Raw genomic sequence first — 26,300 nt, forward strand, 5'->3', positions numbered from 1 at the left:
CTCACCAGCAAACACAGGGTGCATGGCTCTGTGCCAGCACTGCCAGGCACAGCTGCTCTCACCCAGAGCTGGTTGCCCAGTGCCCCTGGCTGCCACCAGAGCCTGTGTGTCACCCTGCCTGCCAGCCAGGGGTGCTGGAAATCCCCACCAGCAATATCCAAGATGACGTGGCCTCTGCTTGTCCTCAGGACGTTCAAACAGACTAAAGCAGGTGCAGGGTAACTAACAGCTAAATTAGAAAAAGAATACTTAATAGTCAGGAAATGCTGGTGAAATTCCTGCCTAATTCGTCTGTGGCAGACATCCTGGAATCACCTCAATTCCTTCAGGGTAACTTTTATTGTGCAGGTCTTTTTTTTTCTACCCAGAAGTTTTCAAGTATAACTATGACCAAGATTCTCCTTAAAATCTCCCAGACACAGGGAGCTGAAGTTTGGCCTAGGAGCCAAAAGAAGTGGAAGAGGAATTTGGAAAAAGAATGATTGTATCTTCACCTTCCATTTTCTTTCAGTCCTCTAGTTCCACCAGCTCAGTAGGTTCCAACTCTTTTAACAGAAATATTTGCAAAGGACTCTCCTGTTCCCTGAACATTTTGAAGTGAATTTCTGCACTTGAAACAAATAAGTTTGCAACTTCACTGCAAAGGGAAAGGCCTGATAACAGTCTGGTGTGCGATGGCATTTGTAGGTTTTCAAATGAAATGAGAGTAGCATTTCTCAAAAGGCACTTTATGCATCTCTTCTTCCTTTATACTTCATAAGAAGTAAGGGGAAATACTTTTTTTTGATCATCTGGTTTTGTGTATTGAAGGTGTTCTTTAATACCAAAACCAATTTAATGGGAATTTATCAGAAAGTTCAGGAAAAATATTTAAAAGAGATTCATTTACCCTATTCATGTTTTAGGCTTAAGAAGATACTGTCAACTTGAAATCGGGTTAAATTAAATATCCACAGTAAGGTCTTCAGATACAAGGTTTTGCTTGTGAACTTTTTTGAACACTTTTTTGGGGGATTTTTTTTTCTTTCTCATGTTCTTGTGTGAGCAGCAAGACTAAACCTATCCTGATTACACCAGGAAAAACAAATAACCAGGCCAAATGCTTTAATAAGACATGTGTCTCCCATTGCCACTCTGGTGAAAAACACATTTCAGACAAAATAGGGCTGCTGTTGTTTGCTTCTTTTTTAATATCCTCTAAAAAAAGGGTAAATATTACTGGACTATTGCCCCAGTACATTACCTCTTGTCTAGTCATTCACACCTGTGAAAAACTGAATGGAAAAACATGTACATGTTATAAAGTCTGGGAAAGTGGAAAAATATGTACGAAAGTATCTTCAGAGCTAAACTGCATAATGATTCTGTCCATCTAAAAAAGGACAGATTTTCAATCCTGTTCATGTAAAAGGGATTAGATTTTCTTTTCATTTAGGCTAATATAAACTGCAGAAATATTTTCCAAGCAGTACACTATGGTTTCTTCTAAATCACCTGATTTTGCTTACCCTCATGACCAATAGGTTTATACCAATAAAAAGCATTACAGAAAAAATAATTTTCCTTTAAACTACTGAGTGGAAGGTTAAAAAAAATAGATATACTTTTATAATTTGCAAAGAAAGGCACAGATTTAGAAAGGCACAGATTTAGAAAGGCACGTCCTTAGAAACCCCAGCTTAGATCTGCAGGTGGCAAAGCAAGGCAAACAATGCAAATGCTTCCATAAGAGTGAAAAACAGTCATTTGGGAACTTATTTTTTGGCAAAACATTGTGATGCACAGCTGAAGAATGGTGTATTTTGAAATGAGAAAGAAGAACACTGTATTTTGAAATGGGAAAGGGCAACAGGATGCATCTCTTTTTTGATCTATAAAGGCTGATGACTGGGGGTTTCTTTCTACAAAAAAGCCCATAGAAATGCAGCCCCTGCCCACAGACTGAATTCAGTGCTTCATTTTTTTTCCCTCTGAGGCAAATGCATGAGGACAAACATGAAGAAAACATAAGATTACTTTGAACAGATGCAGCATCCTCAAGGCAGGGCACACCCTCCTCAATACTGCAGCTGGTTTAGAGAGTTGGGCAAGAGAGGGATGTCTCCAAGTCCCTCAGCTGGCTGTTGTCACCGGTCTGTCACCTCCTCCCGGCCGCACACCACGCCAGCATCCTCCTCGTGCTTGCAGTTGTGCGTGCCCACCCCGGCGTGGGAGCACTCCAGCAGCGTCCTCTCCTGCCCGGAGCACTGCACATCATCCAGGAGGATGCGGAGCGAGCTGCCTTCCCCGAACTCCGCCTTCTTGGCGGCTCGCACGGCGCGGGGGAAGCCGAGCTGGCGGCACACCACGGCGGCGGCGGGCAGGCTCCAGCCATCGTCGCACACCGTGCCCCACTCGCCGTCGATGAACACCTCGAGCCGGCCCCGGCCGCGCCCGCGCCGGCCCTGCCGCATCAGCCGCACCGCGCCATTGCCGGGGCCCTGCTTCTTCTTCTTCTTCTGCCTGCGCTGCCCCTTCTCCTCCTCCGGGCCCTTCCCCGGCCGGGGGGCTCTGCCCGGCCCGGGGACGCCTCCCCACGGAGCCTCGGTCGTGGGCTGCAGGCGGGGACGTGGTGGTGGTGTTTTCATAATAAACTCTGTTGGGGGAAAAGGCAGAGAGAACCGTGAGTCTGTCAGTCTCTGGGCAATGCTTGAAGACAACTATACGAAAGTGTAGCAGGCTCTGAGTTTGCTATGGCTCTGTGGTGTGCTGAGACTTAACAGTAGGAACTGCTGAATCATGATGAGACAGCAAAATAAGCTCCTGTCTTCTGCCTCTTGACCCATAGCTTGTCTCTGTAACCCCATAGGCCACTTTTCCCCTAACCCTTACTGTTGGACAAGTTTGGATCCCCCTATATCCTATAAAAAGGGGCTGTTTTAGCCCATTCGGCAGAAGAAGAGCTGTCGCTGGAACACTTCACAGACCCCTCAATAAACCATAGCTGTGGGACACCAGGACCCTTCTTCTCCTCTCTCGCCATCTGCTTCTACCCCTAGCCCAAAGGAACCCTAAGCAAGCAAGCTCGAGCTGAAATCCTAAGAGAGCTGAGAATCACTAAAGAGCTGAAATCCACTAAGCTTGCTTAGGGTACGAGCTGACTGGGTATTTGGGCACTCTGTCTCCAAAAGGGACTGAGTTATCCAGATAAGCCTGCCTTGCTCGGGGTTAAGCCCCATCTGAGGGCTGGGGGCTTGGGGGGAGACTGACCCCCCTTTTTCACAAAACCAGTGCTGATTTTTGACTTGTATAACTAATTTCTTGGAATTTGTCTACTTGGTCCTGTTGGGAAGCAACGACACTCTTAGCGACCTGGTATTTCCTCAGTGGAAATGTCGGCTGCTGTTAGCTAGCAGAGAGGAGCACGGGGCTCAATGCCAACACTGAGCCTCTCCCAAAAAGGAAGCTCCAAGAGGTTTCTTGGCAAATGCCAGCCTGGCCCTTAAAGGGTCGGTGCTGGAGCTCCACAGTCAGGAGAGGAGCTCTTCACCATATCCCAGTGAAGAGCCACCGAAAGCATTTTAGAGACAGGCTCTATTTCTGCTCTTCTCTTCATTACTGAGGGTTGGATCGTTACCAGAGGAGAGCGTGGCCTCCCCACTGGGCCAGATGCTTTATTCAGAGGAGCTGAAATCAGGAACATTCAAAATCAATTCTCTCTGGCAACTGGAATGTGCAAGAGGAACAGAGTTGCCAGGACAACACATAAAACAGGATTTGGGGTTGGGTTTGTTCTTCCTTATAAAAAAGAGGAAAAAAAAAATAAAAGAGCTTGAACTCTGAAGAGATGAAAATTCTTTGCTGTCACAGTTTCCAGGTGTTACTGGATTTACTTATTCACATGTGTTTTATTTTTAGCTTAAAAATAAGTTTTAGTTTGCCAGAAGGAAGCAATTCAGAATTTCATGGAATAACATTCAACAGAGCTGGGACAGTGTCACAGACATTTTTGCAAAGACATCATGACTTTGAATTATATCCCAGATTTACGCATCCTCATTCATCATTTGGTATGTAGTACAGAGAGGAGGAAAAATACCACTGTCTTATTTGTGCTTAGTATCCATTGTCACCAAAAGAGAAACCCTCGCAGTGGTCCATGTGTTTGGAACACATGCTCTTTGAAAAGGAATTGTGTTCATGACATGAAAATATTTCCTTCTTTGAAAGCTGTGGTTCTCAAGGCAAGAAACAGATTTGAAGGCCTTACCTGTGCACAGCTCATTTGCTGGAGCCTGGTCTGGCAAAGCACTTGAAAACCCTGGGACTGATTGAATACTGTGTAGGACTGCATGAAAGCAAATGGTCACCTGGGAGAGCTTTTCACCTCACTGGATCAAATTCTCATTATATAATACTCTCTATTAAACTATTTATTAAATATAGTTCTAAAAAATGCACTCATAGCTAATACAAGGCAGATGCCCTGGTGATTCTGTTACATTCTAAATGCTAACCAAAATAAAAGACTAAATAACTGACTAAATACTAACCAAAACAATAAATATTTACAGCTACACATCCTTGTTTGCATGCTTCTGAATCAAAATGGACATGCTTATTTTTCACCAAAAAGAGAGTGTAGCTCTTGATACACTAGGTAGAATCTCTCCCACCATTTCTAAGTTTTAATTTATGAAAAAGCTACCTTGTAAACAAGCCCAAAAGATTTAGTTATATGTGTAGTTTAAAAACCCGAACTTTGGACTTGTGTAGATAATAATGCACAAGCAGAAACAGACAAAAATGGTTGAACATGAACCAAGCTACTAATATTTGGAAACTGCCTGCACAGCTGGAAAAGGAGAACATCTCTGAAGATACTGAGTGCTCAGACATGTCAGCAGTCAATAATTAGCCTTAGAGTTTGTTCCACCTTAAAGACTCAGTGTTGCAAGTTGCTGAGTGCCCTCATTATTCCCTGAAGCCAAAGCTGTAGGAACCGTCAGTGACTCAAATGCAATGTAACGTGATTAATGTAATTAAAAATTAAATAAAAGTATCCTGATTTTGGAGTTCCTGCAGTACCATTAGCTTTGTTCATGGACTATGAAAGTTCATGGACTATGCTGAGTTGGAAGGGAATTTGTTGGGGTGCTGCCTAGGTACCTACATGTGTAAATTAAAAGCACAGGGGAAAAGAACAGTGATACTGCCTAGAGATCCTAACATTGTGTTTAGGTTTTTGTACCTCACATAAGACCCCAATATTGTGTTTAGGTTTTTATACCTCACATAAGATCCTAATATTGTGTTTAGGTTTTTGTACCACACATAAAGAGTACTTGGCTTGCTGCAGATTCAGCTCCACTGACTATTCCAGCTTTAGCAGTACAATACTTCATGCAGCACGAAGCAACGAAAAGGCCCTGGAGGGTTTGGGTAAGCCAAAAGTTCACCTCAGTGTGTGATCACTGATTCTTTTGGGAGCATTTTCTCATCCCATATTTTCTCACTTTCAACTAACAATGACTCAGCTCTCATCTTGCTCAGTGAACTAGTTCCCAGCCCTTTACCCATCATATCCTCTCCACTGCCTGAAGATACTGCAAAAAATCACTTGTCACTGAAAAGCACCATTGGCCACAGGGTCTCTGGACAGGCACAGTTACAGGGAAACCAAGGTGGTGGTAATGAAATGTGTACAATGTAGCATGAAAAAGGGAAAATGAACAAGGTCAGAAACTACAAAGGAAATCTCACATGGCCAGGAAAGGGGAAATACTGTATGACTTATTTGAACCAACTCTTCAGATCCAAAACATCTGGAAAGATTTAATTTTGAGGATATCCTGAAGAGTGAAGTTCTGGGTATTTTCCACATATGTGGACAGATAGTGCAAGTCTGGAGTTTGTATCTACTGCCAGCTAACATGAACCAATAATGAACAGCAAGAGTTGCACTCACTCTCCTTTGGCACAAACGGGATGCGCTTGCTTTTGACTTTCACTGGCGAAGGCTCAACTCGGCACTTTCCTGGTGGTGCTGTCCTTGAAAGAAAGGAACACATACACTGCACAATTAATTCCTTTCCTCTGGCATTGCAACACTTTGCTTCCCATTGTTTTTCTAAGAACATAATTCTTATTGAGGAAAAAAAAAAGTCTGTTTAAATGATGCAACTAATCTCTTACATTAGAAAACATAACTAAAGAATCACAGATCACCATTGATGAAAGTCCAAATATTCACAAGGCAGTGGAGTCCTCTGTGTTTTCAGTTGACACTATTGAAGCCATTAAGGAAATAAAACATTGGCAGGTTCAAGCACGATAGAAAGAGATTAATCAAAATGAAAATAAAAATTACAAAACTAGACAGTATATGTTGAACATCTGACACAAAGGTCATGTGTATGCAAGATTTCAGACTGTTTTCACGGAAGCAAAATAACACACTATTATTCATACAGAAAGCCCAAACAAATGTCGTGCCAAAAATGCATTAGTTTCAGAAAAGAACTCTAAGTGTCTCCTCAGAGGCTTTGTCTTAGTATGGTGCTTTATTTTGACACAATTTGTTTGCCACAGAGATGTATTTCACTTCTGGGAAGTCACATCCAGCTCATCACCACTTTTTCCTATGACAGAGGTCTTGGTAATCCTCAGACTTCTTCAGAGGTTTTTAAACTGGTTCAAAAATGCATTTGGAGGATAAAACTCCTGGGCAATTAGGATTGTTTTCATTTGCATTTCTGTGGAAGGCAGACAGCCTCTCTCTTAACTGTCTATACAAGGATGTTCCCTACTTTTATGAACTTTCCAATTACTTTTTTTGGTACTCTGAACATGAATGAAGGTTTTTTTAAGCTTAAACTCACTGGTTTTTAAGCTTAAACACTGGCTGGTGTTTGACTCCTGCTTTCTCTATTTCTGCACAGGTTGCGTAATACCAGCTTCTTCATACACAGTTTACAGGAACTCTTCTGTTGCATTAGATAATGGAAAATGCTCCTGACAGAAAAGAGTTGGAGGAAACACATGACAGATCTGGGGGCTTTTTAAGTTTGGGGATTGGTTTCAATGTAAAACTAGACAAGTGGCTTGGTTCAAAATCCTCAGATAGCTAAAGCTGCAAACTTAATCCATTAAAAAAAAAAAACTATAAAAAAATCTCACTCTCCATTTCTGGCTGAAAGTAGCTTGGTGTTCTGCCAATAATAGTAACACTTCAAAAACAGGAAGATGGAAAAAACAGCTGTAAGTCTTCCCATAAAACACAGCTATTCCCTGCCTTGCCCAGTCTCAGATACAGGCACATGGAAACCAGGAGGTGTAATGATGGTCCTTTTTTCTTGTTCAATCCATATTGCTCTTTGAAACACTGAGAAGAATGTACTCTTTGATTTTCATGTCTGCTTTGCCCAAAAAGGCACTGCAGGTCATGCTGATCCAGTTTTGGCTGCCGTGGTCTGGGGAAACAGGGCTCTTGTGGGAGATGAAAAAAGAGATGGAGAGGAACTCAAAAAAAAACACCTTGAGAAAAAGTGCCTCCTTTTGGGCAGAAATCTAGAGAAACTTTGCCAAAGAAAGACAAGCCACCCATAAAATAGTTCTTTAGCATTCAGGAAATCTCCAAACCCACATAACACCAACAACCCCCACAAAAGTTTGGCACCATGTAGATCCCCACGACTGCAGTGGCAAAGCAGACCCACAGTGGGTTGCTCCAGATGTCCCTTGACTGAATTCCCCAGAAGGACCCAGCATGGGAGGAGAGTTAATTAGTCAGCCAACATGATTCATCACATCCACACCATCCACACCAGGAGTCACTGCACCATCATCAGGCCTTGCAACAAGAACATCTCATACCTGGAGGTGTCCACCACTTTGTACACCACTCCATTGGGAGCTGTGGCACTTGGTACACCAGTAGATAGGAAGTACAATTCCCCTGGTAAAAAAAAAAAAAACAAAAACAAAACAAACAAACCAGATACACCCATGAAAACTGTCCATGGAGTTTCTGTCTTTTACAGCACAAAGGCATTAACTCTGTATCACAGGTCTGAGAGTCATCTGCAGTCCATTGGTATAAAATACTCTTAGTGAGTAGCAGCTTTTACAAATTGTCATGAATTACTATTTGGACAAATTTCCACTGCAGGTTCACCTGCCCACACCTTCCTTGTCATCTCATTATGATCTGTGTCCTCTGACTTCTCTAAAGTAAAACAGCCAAACCCTGAATTACTTTTGTTGAAATGAAAAGAAATTAAGAAAGTCCACTGTCTTCTGCTCATTTGGATGAAGCAGTCCTTTGGGGTGAATTACAGGAGAACAAGATTTTGCTTTCTCTAGCACACTCACAGAGTGAGACATACCCCAGACAAAAGGCATTTGTCACACAAAAGGCATTTGATTCATCACAGCTCTGTCAGGTCACATGTGCAGGGCTCAACTTTCAACCAAACAATGTCCATCACCCTTTATTTGACTTATTTTCTCTTAACTGCATTTCTATCCTTCTTCTCCTGTTGTGCAGGGCAGACTGGGATAAACAGTCCTGCTGGCACTATTTTGAGAGCTCAAGTGCTTGAGAAGTGCAACAAAAAGGATCAGAGAGAAAAAATATATTTGCAATATTAAAATAAAAAAGAGAGAGAGAAGATAGAAAAAGAAGCAAGACACTTACTGAGTAAGGCAGATTTTTTTGGGTGTTCTATTGGTAATCCAGGGAGAAGAGGGGAAGGAACAGAGAGGTCAGTGTGACCAAAGGAATGTATGGGCAATTGGTGGCAGCTGAGGTGAGTCTCCATCCTCCTTCCTCCTCTCCTGTGCTGCCCTGGGCTGAGCTCCTCCAGATAATCCCAGGGCAGAAACCTTTGCCTACCCCAGGCTGGTGGCTTCATTTTCCTGGTGAGCTTCATTAATGACAGGCCAGAGGCAGCCTTGGTCCAAGGGGACAGGAAACTGCTGGCACTGGGTTTTGTGGTGAGGTGTGTTTTACATCCTGCCCCTTTCCTGGAAGTTACCAGGCAGGAGTTTGGATGCTCAGGCCATGAAGCACACAGGCTACACACATGTGACCCACAGACACAGTGCTGGGGTGTCTCTGACAGGTTCTGCTGGCCAGGGATGGGGCTGATGGCTTTGTAATTGCTGTGCAATGAGCCATAAATAGAGATCTCCCCACGACATTTACACACCCACTGGAGCAGGGAGATTAACATCCATCAGAGCAACAACTCCAAAACTTCAATGCTTCTGTGAAGAAAACCCTGTTAAAATAAACTGTGTGGCAAACTTGTCAAACATGAGATTCCTAGTACACAAAAAAGGTGAAGAAAAGGCTGCTCACAGCAGATAAAGCAACCTCACCACATTGTTATCAACAGATTTCTTTCCATTACTATAAAGCAAACACAAGGCAATTATCTGCCTCTGAAAAAAGACTCCAGCCCAAATCTCCACTCAGCTCAATCATACTTATGCAAGGCATCGTGTAGGGCAAAAGGGTGGCAGCAATTCACCCCTGCTTTGTTCAGACTCTGTTGACAAGCACAGGATGAGGGAGATCATCCTCATGTGCATGAGCAAGGACTGCAATCAACAGCTTGATATTGCACTTGGCACAAAGCTGATTTGAACTAAATTATTTGATTTTGGGTTAAGATATCCTTCTCACCACAGCACTGTGAAATAGCTGTAAATTCCATGAATATTAACCATTAAAGAAAATTGAATTTAACTCTAAAAAAAAGTCAAACTTTCAAGCTAATACTTAACTTGGAGGATTTGCATTCACAAGGTAAAATTTGCATTTATATGATTTGAGCAACATCCAAACTTGACATAATCTGCAGGAAAAAACAGATGTTTAAAAGCTGGGGCATTCTGGAAGCAGGTGCTTGTGATCGTGAGCCAAGACCTCCCTGGAGCAGGGCAGAGCACAACTCCTGCACTGCTGGGTCACACATGAAGCACACATTGTGGGGCTCATCCTCTGCCTGCCCCCAGCCAGGGGCTGCATGGGCTGCACATTCTGCAACACCCTTGTACAAACAGTGGGAGAAACCACCAGCTTGCACCCCAGGACTCTTTATTTCTTCCTCTTCAAATCACAGCAGCAGGTCCCTTCCAGAAAGCAAAATGCCTGCAGTCATGAAAACACATGAGATCCTTCAGTCCTATGCAAGGCAAAATCCAGCTGGCACTAATAAAATATGGTCTTAAAGACTCTTTTGCTGATGCCTCATGCAAGACATAACACAGACTTTTGTTCTGCTTCATCTTGAGAGGTACAAATACCTCAGCCCAGGGTGAGCAGATATATAATTTCTGCTCTTGACATCTGCTTCCCTGTATCCATTAATAATGCCCACAGCCTTCTCAACTAGACAAGAGGATAGACTTGCTCTCCCTTGGGTCTCAGCTTCTCAGGCTCCCAGGCCTGCATTTCCCTTGGCATGGCACTGTGAGGAATGAGGTTTCTTTTCTAAGTTTGTTTTATTCTACTTGCCCCCTCTGCTCCCTATTCTCCAGAGGGAAGGGCAGCAGCATATCCAGCACACCAGACTCAGTCCCAAGGCAGCTGACTCCATCTCCCACTGCAGGCACTGCATGGCACTCAGACCTCAAAATTAGCACTGTAACATTGCTTTGGTACCTGGGAGATGCTGGGAATTGGCATTTTAAAGACTCATGCTGTGCCTCTCCACAACCTACTGCCCTCTCTGATCCCTTCTCTGGTGTTTTGTTCTGAAGAGAAATCACAAACATGCCATTGAGTGTGACACAAAGTTAAAAGATTACCTGCTTCATCTTCAGCAAAGGAGATGATGTATTGGTAGTAGTTATTGATAAGCCCAGGGAACATGCACGTTTGTCCTGTCCCCATGCAGATTTCACTGTACTGCCACTCTCCAGTAGCACGATCCTCCTTCAAAGACATCAGGCGTCTGCAAGGCAAAAGAACACTTCCACAGCCTGACCCAGATGATGTATGAATGGACACATGAATGGATATTTAATGCTTCCTGCCCACACAAGCTGCAAGAGGAACTGCAGCTTCTCTGAGTGAAAGATTGTTTAATATTAACCCAAATATATGATATACCCTGCAACTCCTTGTCTTCAAGGGCAACACAAGCCCACGGAAAAGCAAGAGAGGAGGGTTGAAGGGCTATCAGGCCATTTTGGGGGGAATTTTAGCTGGGGGTACAACTTTGTGAGTGCCCTAAGTGTTTACTTACCCACTCATAAAATCACCAAATATGTACAGGCCATTCAGGTTTGGAGACTCACAGCCTCGGTAGACGTAGCCTCCTGTAACAGATTTCCCCATTTTGTGTGGATATGCATAAATTGGAAGCACATCATCTGAAAGGCAGAAAAGATCTGTGACTTGTTTTGCACATGCTGAAGAATAGCTCTTTATCTGGATTGTTCTGAGACTGGCAGAGTACAATCAGGTTCCCTGGTGCATCTTCTATTTAAATGAATTGCCAATGGAGTTGTATTTAGTTTGATTTTCACCTTTTCAGAATCACATTTGATTGCCCTGTCCCTCACCAAGACACCTCAGCATTCTCCTGAGCTCTTCTCCTCCCAGTAGAATCCATCTCTGTTAGTGCCACTTCAGGCACATTTCTACAGAGCTTGTCTGGTTTAGCTGTAAATTCACAGGTCACTCCTAGAGCCACTGCACCCATGCAGGAAATGTTTGCCCAATGCAGCTTTGTCTAGGTGGTGAAAGGGAAAAAAGAGATGGGTGACTCCAGACTGCAGGCACTGATGAAAAGATATGTCAGATGTCAGCACAAATAGCTTCTGTTCCTCTGAGATGGAGAAGCAACTTGAAAGGGCCATCAAATATTTATGGGATGGCAGAGGCATGAATGATGTAGTACAGGCATATTCATTGGGAAATATAAGTTAAAACATAAGACAAATGTAAAACGGAGAGAGATGTCCTGGTTTTGAGGGTCTCCATTAGACGCTCCCTCCCCTTTCTTTTGAAACTCCTGGCTCACCTCTTGGTACCCTTTCCTCCTCATCCTCACAGCCTTTCTCCCTGCCCATGGAGCAGATGCTGCAAGTAGCAAACCCAGCAGCTCTGCCAGCAAGAAATTTGCAGCAGGGGAATTTCCTCTAAAGCAGGTGTTTTCCACACTTCAGCTGTACTTATCATTCTAAAGGGGCTGTGACATTTCACTGTTCTAACAAAGGGTCTCTAAAGTCATCAAAAATTGCTCTGAATCCCTGGGGACCTCAGTAAAGTGTCTGCCATGAATGCTCATGTGGGTACTGTCACACAGGAGAGCAATAAATGAGCTCTCTGACAACTGCTTCAGCAAAGGGAGTGCAAAAAATCTGCTCCCTGCTCTTGACATTTTTATAAAAAAAATAGTTAATCACTTGTACTTATAGCAAAGCTAATAAAAGGAAGGAAGTTAACCTGAGTTAATATTAGGAAGAAAATTAGACAACAACACACAGCACATGGACGATAGAAGAGTCAGAATCTCAGCTAATGCAAATCAGTGCCAGCCCACTCCACTGCCCCCTGAATCTCTGAGGAGAGGTTCCAGCACAGGACATGGTCCACATCAGCCCTTGCAACTCAATATGTTCTGACTTCACATATTCACTGGAATTTAGCCAGCCAGCAAACACCCTCAATCCAGTTTTGAACAGTTTAAAGAAATTAAATTAAAATGAAGTTTTTCTTTGTGGCACAGCTAAAAGAAATGAAAATACACCATCCATTCAGTTACCTGCAGAGCAGGCAGCGTGCATAAGGGTTGATCAGTCAGTGTTTTTCTCTTTTTTTTTTTTTTTTAATAAGGGTGAGTAATGGAGAAAAATACAATTCCTCCAAATTTTTATTGCTTCTGCCAAAAGCTTATTTTATGTGGCAAAGATGAAATTTTCCCTCTAAACCACAGAATCACTAACAACACAAATCACCTAGAAAAACAACAGCTAGCATGTTTCACTTTCTTCCTAACTCAGAAACAGTAACATCTGTACTTTCAGTATTTATGCCCAAGCCAGTTTCCTTCTAGAGGGACAGCAGAGGTTTACATCTCAAAAAGGTGTGTTTACCACCAAGCAGCCAGGCTTTGAAGGCAGGAATTAAAAATGTATCAATTCAGGGTGACCCCAATATATATAATGTGCTCTGACTCTATGATTTCAGAATGCTGAACAAATGCTTTTTTAAGCTATATTGTATTACACTAATATTATATTATAACTATACTAAAGAGATACTAAAGAAAAACCCGTGACTGTCTCTAGACAGTCATGACACAGCTTTGACTCAATTGGCCAATCAAAAACAACCATCACTGGTGTCCAATTAAGAAATCCCTCTCGGTAAACAATCTCCATAACACATTCTACAAGTGCCAAACAACAGGAGCAGCAAGCAGAGATAAGAATTGTTTTCTCTTCTCGCTATGTGCTTCTCACTGCCTTCCCCAGGAAAAACCCTGGGAGAGAGAATTATGCCTCTCCCTGTTCAGAGAATGTGAACACCACAAAAACAAGAGCACATCTACTTACCCAAGGAAGAATTGGTGCAAAGTTTCTTATCATAACAGCTGAACCCTTCCCTCGCCCTCCAGCCGTAATTTTTCCCTTTCTCCACGATGTCGACTTCTTCGTATTTATTCTGCCCCACATCTCCACAGAAGAGCCGTCCCTTCCCCTCCTTGGTGTGAGGGTCCCCCCTGTCGAAGGAGCAGCGCCACATGTTCCTCACACCATAGGCAAAGACCTCGGGGCGCGCCGCGGGGTCGCTGACAAAGGGGTTGTCGGGCGGAATTCGGTACAGGGGCCCGCGGTCGTTGTTGTTCACATCGATCCGCAGCACTTTGCCCAGCAGGGCTGATCTGCATTGGGAGAAGCAATGAAAAAGGTAAAGAAATAAGGCTAGACCTTGGCAAAAAGTCAGAACTGGGGGGGTGGGAATCGGGTTGGAAAGTCTAGGGTTTCACAGTATTGATTTCCCACACCCTGGAGCTGCCATAGGGATGGATCCACTCTGTTGCGTTGTGATTTCAGGGTTTACCTCAGAACCTCGGGTCCCTCCCCGATAATTCCATCCCAGGTGTGTCCATCACCTCTCCTTTCTCCTCCCAGCACTGTCTATCAATCCTGGAATTCCAGAAGAGCGTCGAGTGATTGGCAGATTCAAAGGATGCTTTCTACCCCTGTGGGGGGATTGGGCCACCCAGGTGTCCTTTGTCCCTTATGACCTCCTTTTATGTACCTGGTTGGTGGGATCCCTACCCCTTCCCTCCCCTCCTCCCCAGGGTTAAAAGAGCCAGCAACCACAAGATTCAGGGAATTCTGTTGGAGCTGTTGCTGGATTCAGAGGCCTGTGGGCCAGGAATAAATCTCTGGATCAAATCCTTCTATCAAAACTGACTCCTTTCCTTCACCATCGCCTTAAAGCTTCTCCACCAGAGGTAAACCCAAGGAGCAGACCCTGTTACAGGGAAAGCTCCATCCCACAGTCACTGCAGCTCCTGCATGCCTGGACTTGTCACCATGCACCCAGCTGCAGCACCCAGCCAGCCAAAAGTGTCTCTGGGGTGAAACACCACAGTTGCCACTATTGTGTTCAGCACCAAGGGCCAGACAAGCTCAGGCACATCCCGTCTGGCTATATTGGTATTATTCCAACACACTCTTACTTGTTCTGGGCATTTCCAAAGGTGCCAAAAGGATCCCCAGCCATGCCTCCATCTCCAGTGAAGATGTAGAGATACTCATCATCTCCAAAGAGCAGCTCTCCTCCATTATGGTTGGAAGCAGGTTCTTCAATTTCAAGGATTATCCTAAGTGAAAACGGGGAGAAAGCAATTTCCTACTGCACAAGCACTATGCAAAGGGCAGAGAAACGTCATGACAATGTAGTTCTTGACAGATGGAAGCAGCTACAGATTGGTTTTGGTACAAATTCCTCCATATCCATGTTACTGATTTTTTCTGGGGCATAGCTGATTTTCTAACCTTAAATAGTTTTAACATATTTTCCAGATTACAGAAACACCAAATTGTGTAATATGGAAAGTCTGGGAAATCACATGACAAAATATACTTTTAATTGCTTAAACCTTTCCTCTGATTCTTTCTTCCTCCCTGTTAATCTTCTTTTTTATTTTTCTTTATAATTTATTAAAGAAAAGGCATCTGAGCTTATAACCAACTTGAAATTGTAAGAGAAAGGACTCCAGTCCATCTGTACATCTGTACAGCTTTTGGCACAGTCCTGCCAGGCACTTTCAAGGCGAACATAAAACTTCTCAAACATTAAGGAATAGCTAAATTCTTAGAGAGAGAAGAATCTTTAAATGATAATTACACACTCAGGACCTTTTGAGTTTAAGAAGCAGTTAAAAGCAGACCCAAAACAAAGTGAATTTACCAAAGGTTATTTAAAGAAGTACCAACAAAATTTGCCTTAATTTTAACCCCAAACTCTCTATTTTATTTGTTTATGTTATGGCCCTGGAAGCCCTTCCATAGCATGAAAGGGGAAAATACATAAACTATAATTTCATAGAATGGTAAAGCCACATATACATGCAGTGGAGGTTCCTAAGTATAACAACTGAAGTTTATTATTTCCAGCTTCTAAAAGAGTCCAGATTTCATGATGGCAGTGCATCTTAATAGCTAATAAGGCAAATTATAACACTTACTTACACCACCTCATTTTTAGACAGTTTTTTTCCATTCTGAAATATTGATAGTTATTGTGAGTTGTGTGAAGGAACCCAGCTATGGAGTTTAGGTCCTGTTAAATGTCAGCACTTCTGTGATAAGGTAACTGTGCAAAAGTGCACAGGTTCCAGCTGACAGAAGGAGTGAGGGAGGATCCTGTATGGACACAAAGGTGAATCTTCCTCAGCATCCTGAAGATGGAAAAAACCAAAATTCATTGAGAAACATCTGAGGATAAACAGACACATGCATTTGAGCCAAGGCAGCGCACAGCACATGTCAGCCTGAGCTCCCTTTTGGGCAGCAGCTCAGGATGAAGTCAGTGGGACCTGAGCCTACACAAGCACAATAGGAGCACAATTCTGTTTTCTTAAGCTTTTGCTGTACTAACCATAAGCTAAGTAAGCACAGAAATTGTTACAAACATAAGGCCTGAGGATTCTTAAACAAGACAGCTCATGGGCTGTTGATATCTGCAGGTTTCTGATTTGCTTTCCTGAGTGCCACGTTGTAATTCCCCTTACCTGTCATCTACAGTGCTGGTTACACTGCATTGCTGTAACTGCTTTATAAACCAGTATCCCCTCTCTATCATTAGGCTATCATTTTGTGTATTTTTGAGCTAGAATCATCTACAGCTGGGTGTTTGGAAAGCCCCTCATAAAATCCAGATAATGAAGAAAAAATCTTTGAATTAGTAACAGCCAAGGGTCTCTTAAAACAGTGGTTCTATAACTATATACATATATAGTTACATATATACGTATTACACATAACTAACATATACAATAGTGGTTCTATATGTTGTAGAACATAGTTCTGCAACAGGTTATAAATCTGTGAGCCTGATTCCACAAACAAGTCTCTCATCATCTGTGTATATTAATGTGGAACAACTGCAAGACCAGACTCAAACAAATGACATTTCCAATTAAAATGCACTCCATAATACCATGGTGACATGTGTTTTATTTAATATGATATTAAATTTGTAATATCAAAGGGTTGAGTTGTTGTTCAGATAGAGAAACATGGGACTAAATCCACCTTTGGTCTGGTATCATTTAGTATGTTTATACTAATTTTGGAAATTTTGGCTTTGGAATGAATTTCACTCATTCTTTGCAGATGTCTATTTTAAAGGGCAATCACAAAAGTACAAAACAAACAAACTTCAAAGCCCCACCCAACAATAACCCCAAAACACTAACTATAAATACTGTTTAATCCATGTTTGGTTAAGTCCTCTGACATGCCAGAACTGAGAACTATACATGTTTTAGCCCTGCACACTTGCAGTTCATCCATGGAGGACACACAGCTTTTGCATCTCAATACACTAGGCATGGACTTGGACTAACATGCTAGCACTCTGGAATGCAAAAACTTAGCTAAATAAGTGTCATTCATTAATGGTCTTTAAAAATGCACATGGCCCTCTAAGATCTTAAAAAAAAGTGTGCACAATACCTTTCAGAACCATGGTCCAAGGCATTCATGTCAGTGGGAGAAATTCTGAACTCACTGATTCGGATTCTCTCTTCAAAATTAACTTCAACTGAATAGTAGACGTACACTTTACCGTTAAATTTGAATTTAGGATGGAAGACAATGCACAGAAAGCCTCTCTCATCTCCTTCCCACGGCGAGGTGAGCACAGCCTCGCTGATGTTCAGGAATGGCTTTTCCAGCCTGGATCCATCAGGGAGGTAGGCCCACACCAGGCCCACCTGCTCGGCGATGAAGAAGCGGTGGGTGCCGTCGTTGGCGTGCACCATGGCCACGGGGTTGCGCAGCCCGTTGGCCACCTCCGCGAGGCAGAGCTGCAGGCAGCCCTCGGCATCGGCCGTCACCAGCCCCAGGTTCTGGTTCAGGTGCTGGTTGGCCAGCAGGTGGGGGAAGCAGTAGTCGGCGTCCTCCAGGGACAGGTAGCGGCAGAACTTCGCCGCGTTGTTCTCCAGCGCGGTTATCTCTGGGTCTGCGGAGAGGGCGCGGAAGATGGAGCGGCAGCTGCGCCACAGCTGCGTGCAGTAGTCCTGGCACAGCCCCGGGATCGTCCGCACGGGCGTGGAGGGGTCCTCAGCGTCGTACAAGTGAGCTGCATATGGAGAGCACTCCTAGAGGGAGGGAGGGAGGGAGGGAGAAAAAGGTTCAAGTCCTTTATTGGATCAGATTTGAAACAGCTGAGCAGTGATGCTAATTGGAGACGTGATACTAATTGGAGATATTTCATCTTAATTACAAGATATGTTGTGGTTTATTCTGAAGATACGTTAGCAGAGGGAAAGATCTTAGAGAGGGGGTTTGTCTCAGCACTCATGGAAATTATCTTCAATGTTCCTGGTGAAAGCTGACTTCCTCAAGCTGTTAATGATTTATTCCAACCACAGAACTCTTCAAAAAACCCTGCAATGACGCCTATGTTGCTACATCACCCTAGCAGACTGTACTGGGGAAAAAGAGACTTTTCTTCCTTGGATGCTCTGACTTTATCTATAATAAGATTAATCACCGAGCAGAAGTGAAACCAAAGAATTAGCTGAGAAGACTCAGGCCCTGCACACTGATGATAGAATGGGAAAGGCCATCAGGGCCAAAGCCTGGGACATTGATACCTCATCACCATCTGATAATCCAGGCATGGATCTCAAACATGGATGTGATTTACAGCTTGGAAGGAGTGGGATGTGAGAGGGGAGGAGGAGGGGAGGACACCATCCTTGCCTGGGTCCAGCTGCCTTTGCTGGTGGACCTTTGCCCACAGATAGTTTATATCCCCAGCCAGGAGTGGTGAAAGGCATCTCATGATCATGGCATGGGTCACCAAGTTCTGTGAGGGGTGCTGAGGTTACAGGATTTCAGCCAGTGAGCACAAGTAGCCATAATCCAGGCAAGGTCCTGGCAGCAGCTGCAGCTCAACCCTTGTTTATGGAAGGTGCAGCCTTGGAAATCTGCTTAAGGACTGGATCAAGTTCACACAGCTCATTGTAATCATGACGAGAACTCCTACAGACACATTTTCCTTATGAAAAAGCTGCAATTCAGTAAAACTGTCTATAAATTACAAACTGACCAAAGTTACTCAGTTCTGTTTTGCAAGGGTTTTTGCTTGTAATAAACACAATATTTTCCAGTTATGATGCATCTTCCCAACAACCACCTCAAAAGTGGTCTTCAAATAATGCAACATGACTCTGTGGAGGCTCAATTATTTTCAAAGTTATATTTCAGTAAATACCTGAGGCAACAAAGGTCAGAAGAGAAACCACTATTTAAATAAATTCTGTATTCTTTAATTCCTATCTGGCATTGCTGCTTCTTTTACTAAGCAAAACCAGCTTAATTAAAAAAAAAATAGGGAGCTGTTTCTAGATCTATAGGGAGACATTTATTAATGCAGATTACAACTCTATTCAATAGCTGAAAAGATATAACATCTGAGATTCCGAACTGTTTAAATTAGCTGATGAGCATACACAATATTTAATTTTTATTTTATTTTCCATTACATACCATAATAAACTGAGAGGCCATATAACAGATCATTAGTGTACAATAAGCTTTCCTCCTGGAATGTCAAGCCATTCATTGCAAAATGAAGGTTATTAAGCTTCCAAATGAGCAGCAATTAATGTGGTAAAAAGAAGATTGCTTGTGAAACAAAACACCAAAATTACCCAGGCAGATTGGGTAACACACTTGGCTTGGTTACACGAGGTGTGCCAGGGACAGAAAGACATAGAGCATTTGTCAATTCACTTGTAATGACTGAAAAAATTGCCTTAGAAAACAAATTGAAATGAGACAGAAAGGGAATTTGATGGGAGGGCTGGGTGGGAGCTCAATCTGTTGTTGCCTATGGAGGTTTCCCATTCAGACAGAGGAGGCCCCTCACTCGAGTACTCAGGTGTACCTCATTCTGTGAAAGCCTCTTTCAAAGCAAGCAGGGATCTTATGCATTACAAAGCAATGCCCTGGCTTCAGCATCAGAATTAAAAACAGCCCAGAGACAAGGATTCCCTGTCTCTGCTATTGCAGGCTGCTCACCACAGCCTCAGCTGTGTCTGAATAGAAGCTGTGGGCAACTTCTCCCCTCCTTACAACATTCCTGGTGGCATACAGCTAATTACAGCAGCATTACACTGGCACTGAAATTCAGAGATCTACCACTAGCCTGAAAGCACCTAAGCACGTCCTACGGTATTTTCAAGATGTGAAATATTTTCCAAATTTTTTTCTGGAAGAGATGGAGCCTCACGCCTTTTGCTGAATTTCTCTGCTTAGAAAGCAAATGTTGTGGTCCTTCAGCATTCACATCATCCTGTCATGTTCACATAACTCAAAATACCAAGAAGCTCTACCCGTAGTCAGAGCCCAGAATCAATATTAGATCTAAATTGTCATTTCCAAATGATGCTGTCTGTTCATTAATTTTAAACTATGATGTGGTCCAAGGACCGAGGAAACTACTGGGCAGATGATCAGTTACTTTAGTAGGGCTGGAACAAGTTTGTAATATGAAAATAACTCATCAGAAAACAAAACAAGTCATATTAAGGCAGGCTAACCAAATGCATCCTGTCTGCTCCAGGAATTCAGTGGCAGCTCCTTATCTGGGGAATTCCAACAGTCTGAATCTGATGGAACACCCACATCAGACAATGTCTTATTTACTGCTGCTATCAGCCTGAAGGAAGCAACAGGACTCCTCAGAAAAGCATTTAACCTCCACAACATCCCTGGCATTCCTTGACCACCTCCATGTGGAAACTGAAGCCTTTAAGCAAGCTGTTCCCTGAGAAACAGAGTGAGGCATCTGCTCTTGCAGTGTGGTGGAGAAGGGAAGGCTCCAAGGTAATCTCATGGCACCTTCCTCAGAAAAACTGGAGAGGGATGGTTTACAGGGAGGTGTAGTGATAGGACAAGAGGTAATGGCTTTAAACTGGAAGAGGGTCAATGCAGATCAGATTTAAGAAAGAGGTTGTTTACAATGAGGGTATTTTCCAGGGATGGAGCTTCCATCACCTCCTTTGGCAACTGTAACAGGTTGCCAAGAGAGGTGATAGAAGCCCCATCCCTGGAAACATTCAAGGACAAGTTGAGCAACCTGATGTAGTTGAAGCTGTCCCTGCTTATTGCAGGAGAGGTTGGACTAGGTCCTTTCCAAATCAAACTGTTCTATTATTCTATGAATTCAGGAAAAGGCAGGGATCCACAAGCACAAACTGAGACACTTGTCACAATAATTTGATCACATTTGAGAGAAATCATGAATTGTGAGCAGAAGGAGACAGAAGTGTGCTGAGTAAGTCACAGGTAATTCAGGTCTAGGATATAAATTGTATATACAATGAATGAATAGAAGCAGAATGTTTCTAGAGTGTTTGCAATGACTGAAGTTCTGTGACGTGCTTGTGCAGCCAGAGGCAGTGGTGTGTGGCCACATCTGGGCTGGTGATGCACTGAGCTCATCAGAACATTTCAGTGAATCATTGCTCCCACAGGGAAATATTTCTCTGCTTCTGAAGACATTTTCAATGGTTGTTTTCTGACAAACACAGGAGACTTAGTTATCACTTCCAGAAGCAGGAGTGCTTAGCACACGTTGCTAACTGGTGTCCTATCTGCGAATGGACTCTTAGACACTGCTTCTTGCAGAAATATATTCAAATGTTTTTTGCTTCTAGTACAATGTGAGATGAAATAGAAGTCAATTCTATAAATCCTGGTGTGGAAAAGTGTTGTCTTTCTCTTCACACCTTAAGGAGGTAGTGGCAAAATACTAAGAGCAGGCTTTCTGAAAAGTCATTTTGATGCCATCTGAGCACAGCAGACAAGACTCCACTGTCTGAATCAATTTAAGGTTTACACTTGCACAGTGCTGAGCTGCTCTGTCTCAGGGGCATTTTCATACATGCGAGGCCTCCACTGATGATAGGGTGAGACACTTTGCTCTGTGCAGACTGTGATCATCCCATTATCATATCTGGCCCCAGAACATCAGCTCTGAGTGGAAATTCCCCCCTGTGCAGGATGACCACCACAGAGGTTCCTGGGCCACATCCACAGGCATTGCTCTGCACACATCCCCAGGACTGTTAGCATCTGGCTCCTGCTAAAAGTAACCCAATACAAAAAAAGCTCCTGATCCCATCAGCTGGTCATAACAAGGAGCAAGATTTGTGCAGGCAGGTGCCCTGTGGGTTTCTTCACCACATTGGTATCCTAACTCTGGGAGGGGAGGAGACTGTGCAAACTGAACTGCCCACTTACCTATCTCAGAGACTGCTGCTCCTAAACTAAAGAAGAGCAACATCCCTGCTCCTCTTTTAGACAACTGCCAAAGAAGAAAAAGTCCACTGGAATACTCGATGATGGACAGTCACTCCTTCCAGTGCCTGGTAGCACATGAGCTGCTGTGCTACCCCTGATGCTCTGATGTGTGGGATGATGTACCCATGCCTGTGCCCAGGCGCCAATTCCATGGACGATGTACCTGTGGGTGGGTACTTCAGCCTGGGCTTGGGAATTCACATCATGGCTCACACTCCCCTCGACTGTCCAAAGTGCCTGGACCAGTGCACCGGATCAATGCACCCGTGGGATCAATGCACCCATCTGGGCCAAAGCATCCATACCTGGGCTCGAAGCAGCCCTGCATGAGTAGATGCACACACACCTGGGCCAAAGCACTGCGATGGGATAGAAGCATCCATGCCCACACAGAGCCCCGTGCAGCGGCTGACCAGCCCAGCGTGGCTGAGCCCTGCACGGCGGATCCCCGCAGTCTATCAGGGGCTCCCGAAGGTCTCACCTGGCACAGCAGCTCCTGCAGGTGCCCGGCGCAGGCGGCGTAGGTGCGCTCGTCGAGGCTGGCGCTGAGGCTGTAGAAGCGCTGGAGCAGGGCGCTGTCGCGGCTCGGGTCGCAGCAGCCGAACTCCCCGTAGCGGCGGCAGAAGGCGAGGCCCCGCGGCGGCCGGAACGGCGGCTTGAAGTCCAGGCACTGCGGGTGCGGCCGCGCCGGCCGCGGGGCGAGCGCCGCCGCCAGCAGCAGCGCCAGGGCCGCCCGCGGGCCCCGCATGGCTCTGCCGGGACACGGCCCGGGCACGGCCGGCCAGGGGAGCGCTGCACCCGCCCCGCTCCGCCCTCGGGCTCCGCATGGCTCTGCCGGGACACGGCCGGCCCGGGGAGCGCTGCCCCCACCCCGCTCCGCCCGGCCCGGCCCCTCATGGCTCTGCCGAGGGAGAGGCCTCCCCGGGGCCGGCACCGCCGCTGGCCGCACCCGCGGGGTTCCGCGGTGCCTTTGGACGGGAGGTTTTGTTTTGATCCCGCCCAGAGAGCAGCCAGGCAGGTGCTTGGCTGGACAGCCGGCACAGGGTGTCACACAGCCCCGCAGTGTGACACCCTGGGCCTGGGAACTGATTCCTTAGGCCGGCTCCTCAAGGGATGTCTGCAGGACTCGGCTCTGCCGCTGAGGGTTTTGTGTGACCCAGACAAGAATAATAGCACTCGGAGTTTATGCGGCTGATGGACATGTTTAATAACAAGATGTTTAATGTTTAATAGCAAGAAAACCTAACTTCAGTACAACTAGTGCTTCTGCATCCTTTGTCAATCTCATCCTGGGCTGAGACTGATTAGATTTAGCTTTGAGGCTGGAAAGAAGAGGTCTGGTGTAGTCTCTATGGCCTAGGCAGCCCAGGTGACATACTTTGCTCTGTGAAGCACTCAGAATGGTGCTCCCTTGCCCAAATGAAATAAAACAAAACTGCTGAGGACACTTTACTTATCCTAATGTTCCTCATGGCACACCCCAGGAAAATAGTTACTCCTCATGCACCTCATATAGCCATATCATATGTGGTGTTATCAGCTAATAAGATCTAGTCCCAGGCAGATGGCATTTCTTTGCTGTTAAACACAGCTAGTCAAAGTGTATTGTGTATTTTAATATTAACACACCGACTGCCCCTCAAAGACAAAGAATGGAGTTCATGGTGATTTACTATTTCTAACTCCTACTTTGAGACCAAAGAACTACTGTACAGTGCTCGTGGACTATAAAATCACTGCATGGCTTGGAACATCCTGTCAGGAGACCATATGTGTTACACGTTTAATACAAGTTTATTTTCTCTCCATATGCTTATGTAACTGCTGTTAAGGTCACTCAAAACTCTCCAAATGTGCAGGCAACCAGAATACCCAATGATCTCAGTTGAGAATTCTCTACCTTTTTATTTTTGGTCACTTAAAAATGCTTTTTTTCACAGACAATGTTTGCAAGTGCTTTGGAAAGCACATGATCAAGTTGCTGGCCCTTAAAAGTTTGAGAGCCATGCAAAAAATGAGTATGCAGTTATGCAACTCCATATTGCATAAAAAACCTGATGTAAAGACATCTCCCTCTTCATCCCAGCTAATCTTTTATTCCTGTGGTTAACACTGGCTGCTGTTTCAGTGTTTATAATGATTATTAGACACTATTAATTAACACTGAAACAATGCTTAATATATAAAGAATGGATTGCAGTAGCCAAACATATTCTGGATAATGAGATTTATCCTATAGCCTCTTGATTTGCTATTGGAGTTCTTGATTAGTTTGGCATCCATAAAATGTTTCAGGAATGAAAGGAAAATTAAATGCTGTGCATATTTAGCAGCGAGTTGTAGAACAAGAACTACAGACTCGGTCTGCTCATCGCTGTGAAACAGCATAAAATACCTTCTGGAAGTTCCCTGTGAGCATTTACAATGCACCTCCCATGCCAGAGCTACCACTGTTTTGCTCTTTCAGGCAGGGCAATTGTTTGGTTGCCCCTCAGGCTGCTCAGCAATTCACAGGCAAGGCTCTGCTGAAGCAGAGACTGGAGCTGTCTTGGCTTATTAATGAGATCACTCAATTAAAGATGCCTTATTTTGTTGTCAGCTGAGTTTTGAGGCTTCCCAGGCCACAGGTAGGAGCTCCTGGGCTGCATTTGAGGGATCTGTGGTGTGGTGCATAGAGCACACAGCTCTGCCTTTCTTCCCAGCTCTGCCTGGAGACTTAACTCACTATTCCCAAGACACTGTGCTTCTGCCTGGATTCTCCCATTCATGGAATGAGGGCAGTGAATGCTCATCCACCCCATGGCAAGCTCTCAAGGTGCTGTTTATTTATATTTTAACCACCTTTTTTTCTTGTTTTATGAGTTCTCTGCTGAGCCATTGCTAGAGACTAAGCTCAGAAGGGGAGCTGTTACCTTTGACCTGACATGCTAAATTTGAAGTTGCCCTTGTTCCTACCCAGGGGCAATAACATGCATCTGTGCAGCAGTCACAGAATGGGGATGAAGTTTGATTTAAGCAGTATTCTCCAAGATCATATGGTAGTTTGAGAATTTTGTGCTCAGAAGGTTTTGTATTAAAATGACTCATTTTTAATTTGGTTAATTTGAATATTCATTCTTGTGCCTGATGGCCTGAATCAATCAATTAAATATTTTGTGCTGTATATCAGCTATTGGAAACAAGTCCTTTTTTGTAAATTTTATTTTTGGTGGCTTTTTAATTTCTATTTTTTGTTAAGATATTGGATTTTTTGACTTTACATTGAAGTTTTTAACTTTAATTAATTCTCAATATTAGAATTTTTATTGATGGATGAAATTGAAGAAGCCAGGTGTGAAAATGCAGTATTTGCTTTCAAACAACACAACATTAAGGCATAAAAATCTATATTTAAAAAATGTTGTTTGCTTTGATGTATGAAACCTGAAATCTTTAGTGACCATTGAAGCAACTGATAGTTGTAGGTACCCTGCAGCTCAAAAAAACTTCCTTGTGTACCTCAGATTGAGCTCCTTGAATGTGCAACATCCAGATTTTTTCTCTTCCTGCATACATTAGAATTTGGTAGTGTTCATGGGACTGTGGGCATGAATGAGTGAATGTGGGCACATTAATTAAAAATGTAAAAAATAATTGCAGTTACTTGATCAAATGACCACTATTAGACTCTGTGTCTAGAAGTCCATCCTTAAGGGGAGCTTAATGCTCTGAGGTTTAATAGCCAAAGCACACACTGCTCATACCCAAGTCAGCTGTGAACAGCATCCCTAAAAACTTAACAGTCAGGAATTAAATACAGGGTTATGGCTCTTAAAAGAAATTAGGCTTTGCTTTCTCAATGCTCATCTGATCACAAAACCCTTCTGCTCCTCTTTTGTCTTCTCAGTGTTTTATTTCCCTGACTGGTGCAGATACTGAGGACAGATTGTTATTATGAGAATAAAATAAAGGAAAATGTGTGTGTGCCTGTACACACAAACCCACAATGCAGGTGAGCTAAGACCTGAACAGAACAGAACCCATGCTAGGCAGTCTGTCATCCACTGGCATGGAGACTGCTCTTTCACACAGCTCTTACTATTCTACACAAACAATTGAAAAAATGTATTAAACCTGAGGAAAGATTAAAGAAGAGTTTTACAGCACAGTCAAAAGCAAATGGGCATCTTCTATTCAAGGTGATTTTCCAGGGAACACAAGTAGCTGAGGTCACACAGGCAGTGACAGGCCCAGCAATCCATTTT

The 26,300-nt window shown here is 43.9% G+C and overlaps 1 protein-coding gene across 1 annotated transcript; it reads right to left on the reverse strand.

Annotated features, from left to right (window-relative positions):
- Positions 1-1,170: 1,170 nt before the first annotated feature.
- Positions 1,171-22,804, reverse strand: HHIPL1 (HHIP like 1). Its single transcript, XM_063159985.1, has 9 exons — positions 22,538-22,804; positions 17,194-17,840; positions 14,691-14,834; positions 13,555-13,883; positions 11,238-11,364; positions 10,798-10,943; positions 7,855-7,936; positions 5,948-6,030; positions 1,171-2,635 (listed from the first exon to the last, which is right to left on the reverse strand). The coding sequence occupies exons 1-9, from the start codon at positions 22,802-22,804 to the stop codon at positions 2,127-2,129; spliced, it is 2,334 nt and encodes a 777-aa protein (XP_063016055.1). The 3' UTR covers positions 1,171-2,126.
- Positions 22,805-26,300: the final 3,496 nt, after the last annotated feature.

This window comes from Melospiza melodia, chromosome 6 (assembly GCF_035770615.1).
Source record: "Melospiza melodia melodia isolate bMelMel2 chromosome 6, bMelMel2.pri, whole genome shotgun sequence".
Taxonomy (NCBI): Eukaryota; Metazoa; Chordata; class Aves; order Passeriformes; family Passerellidae; genus Melospiza; species Melospiza melodia.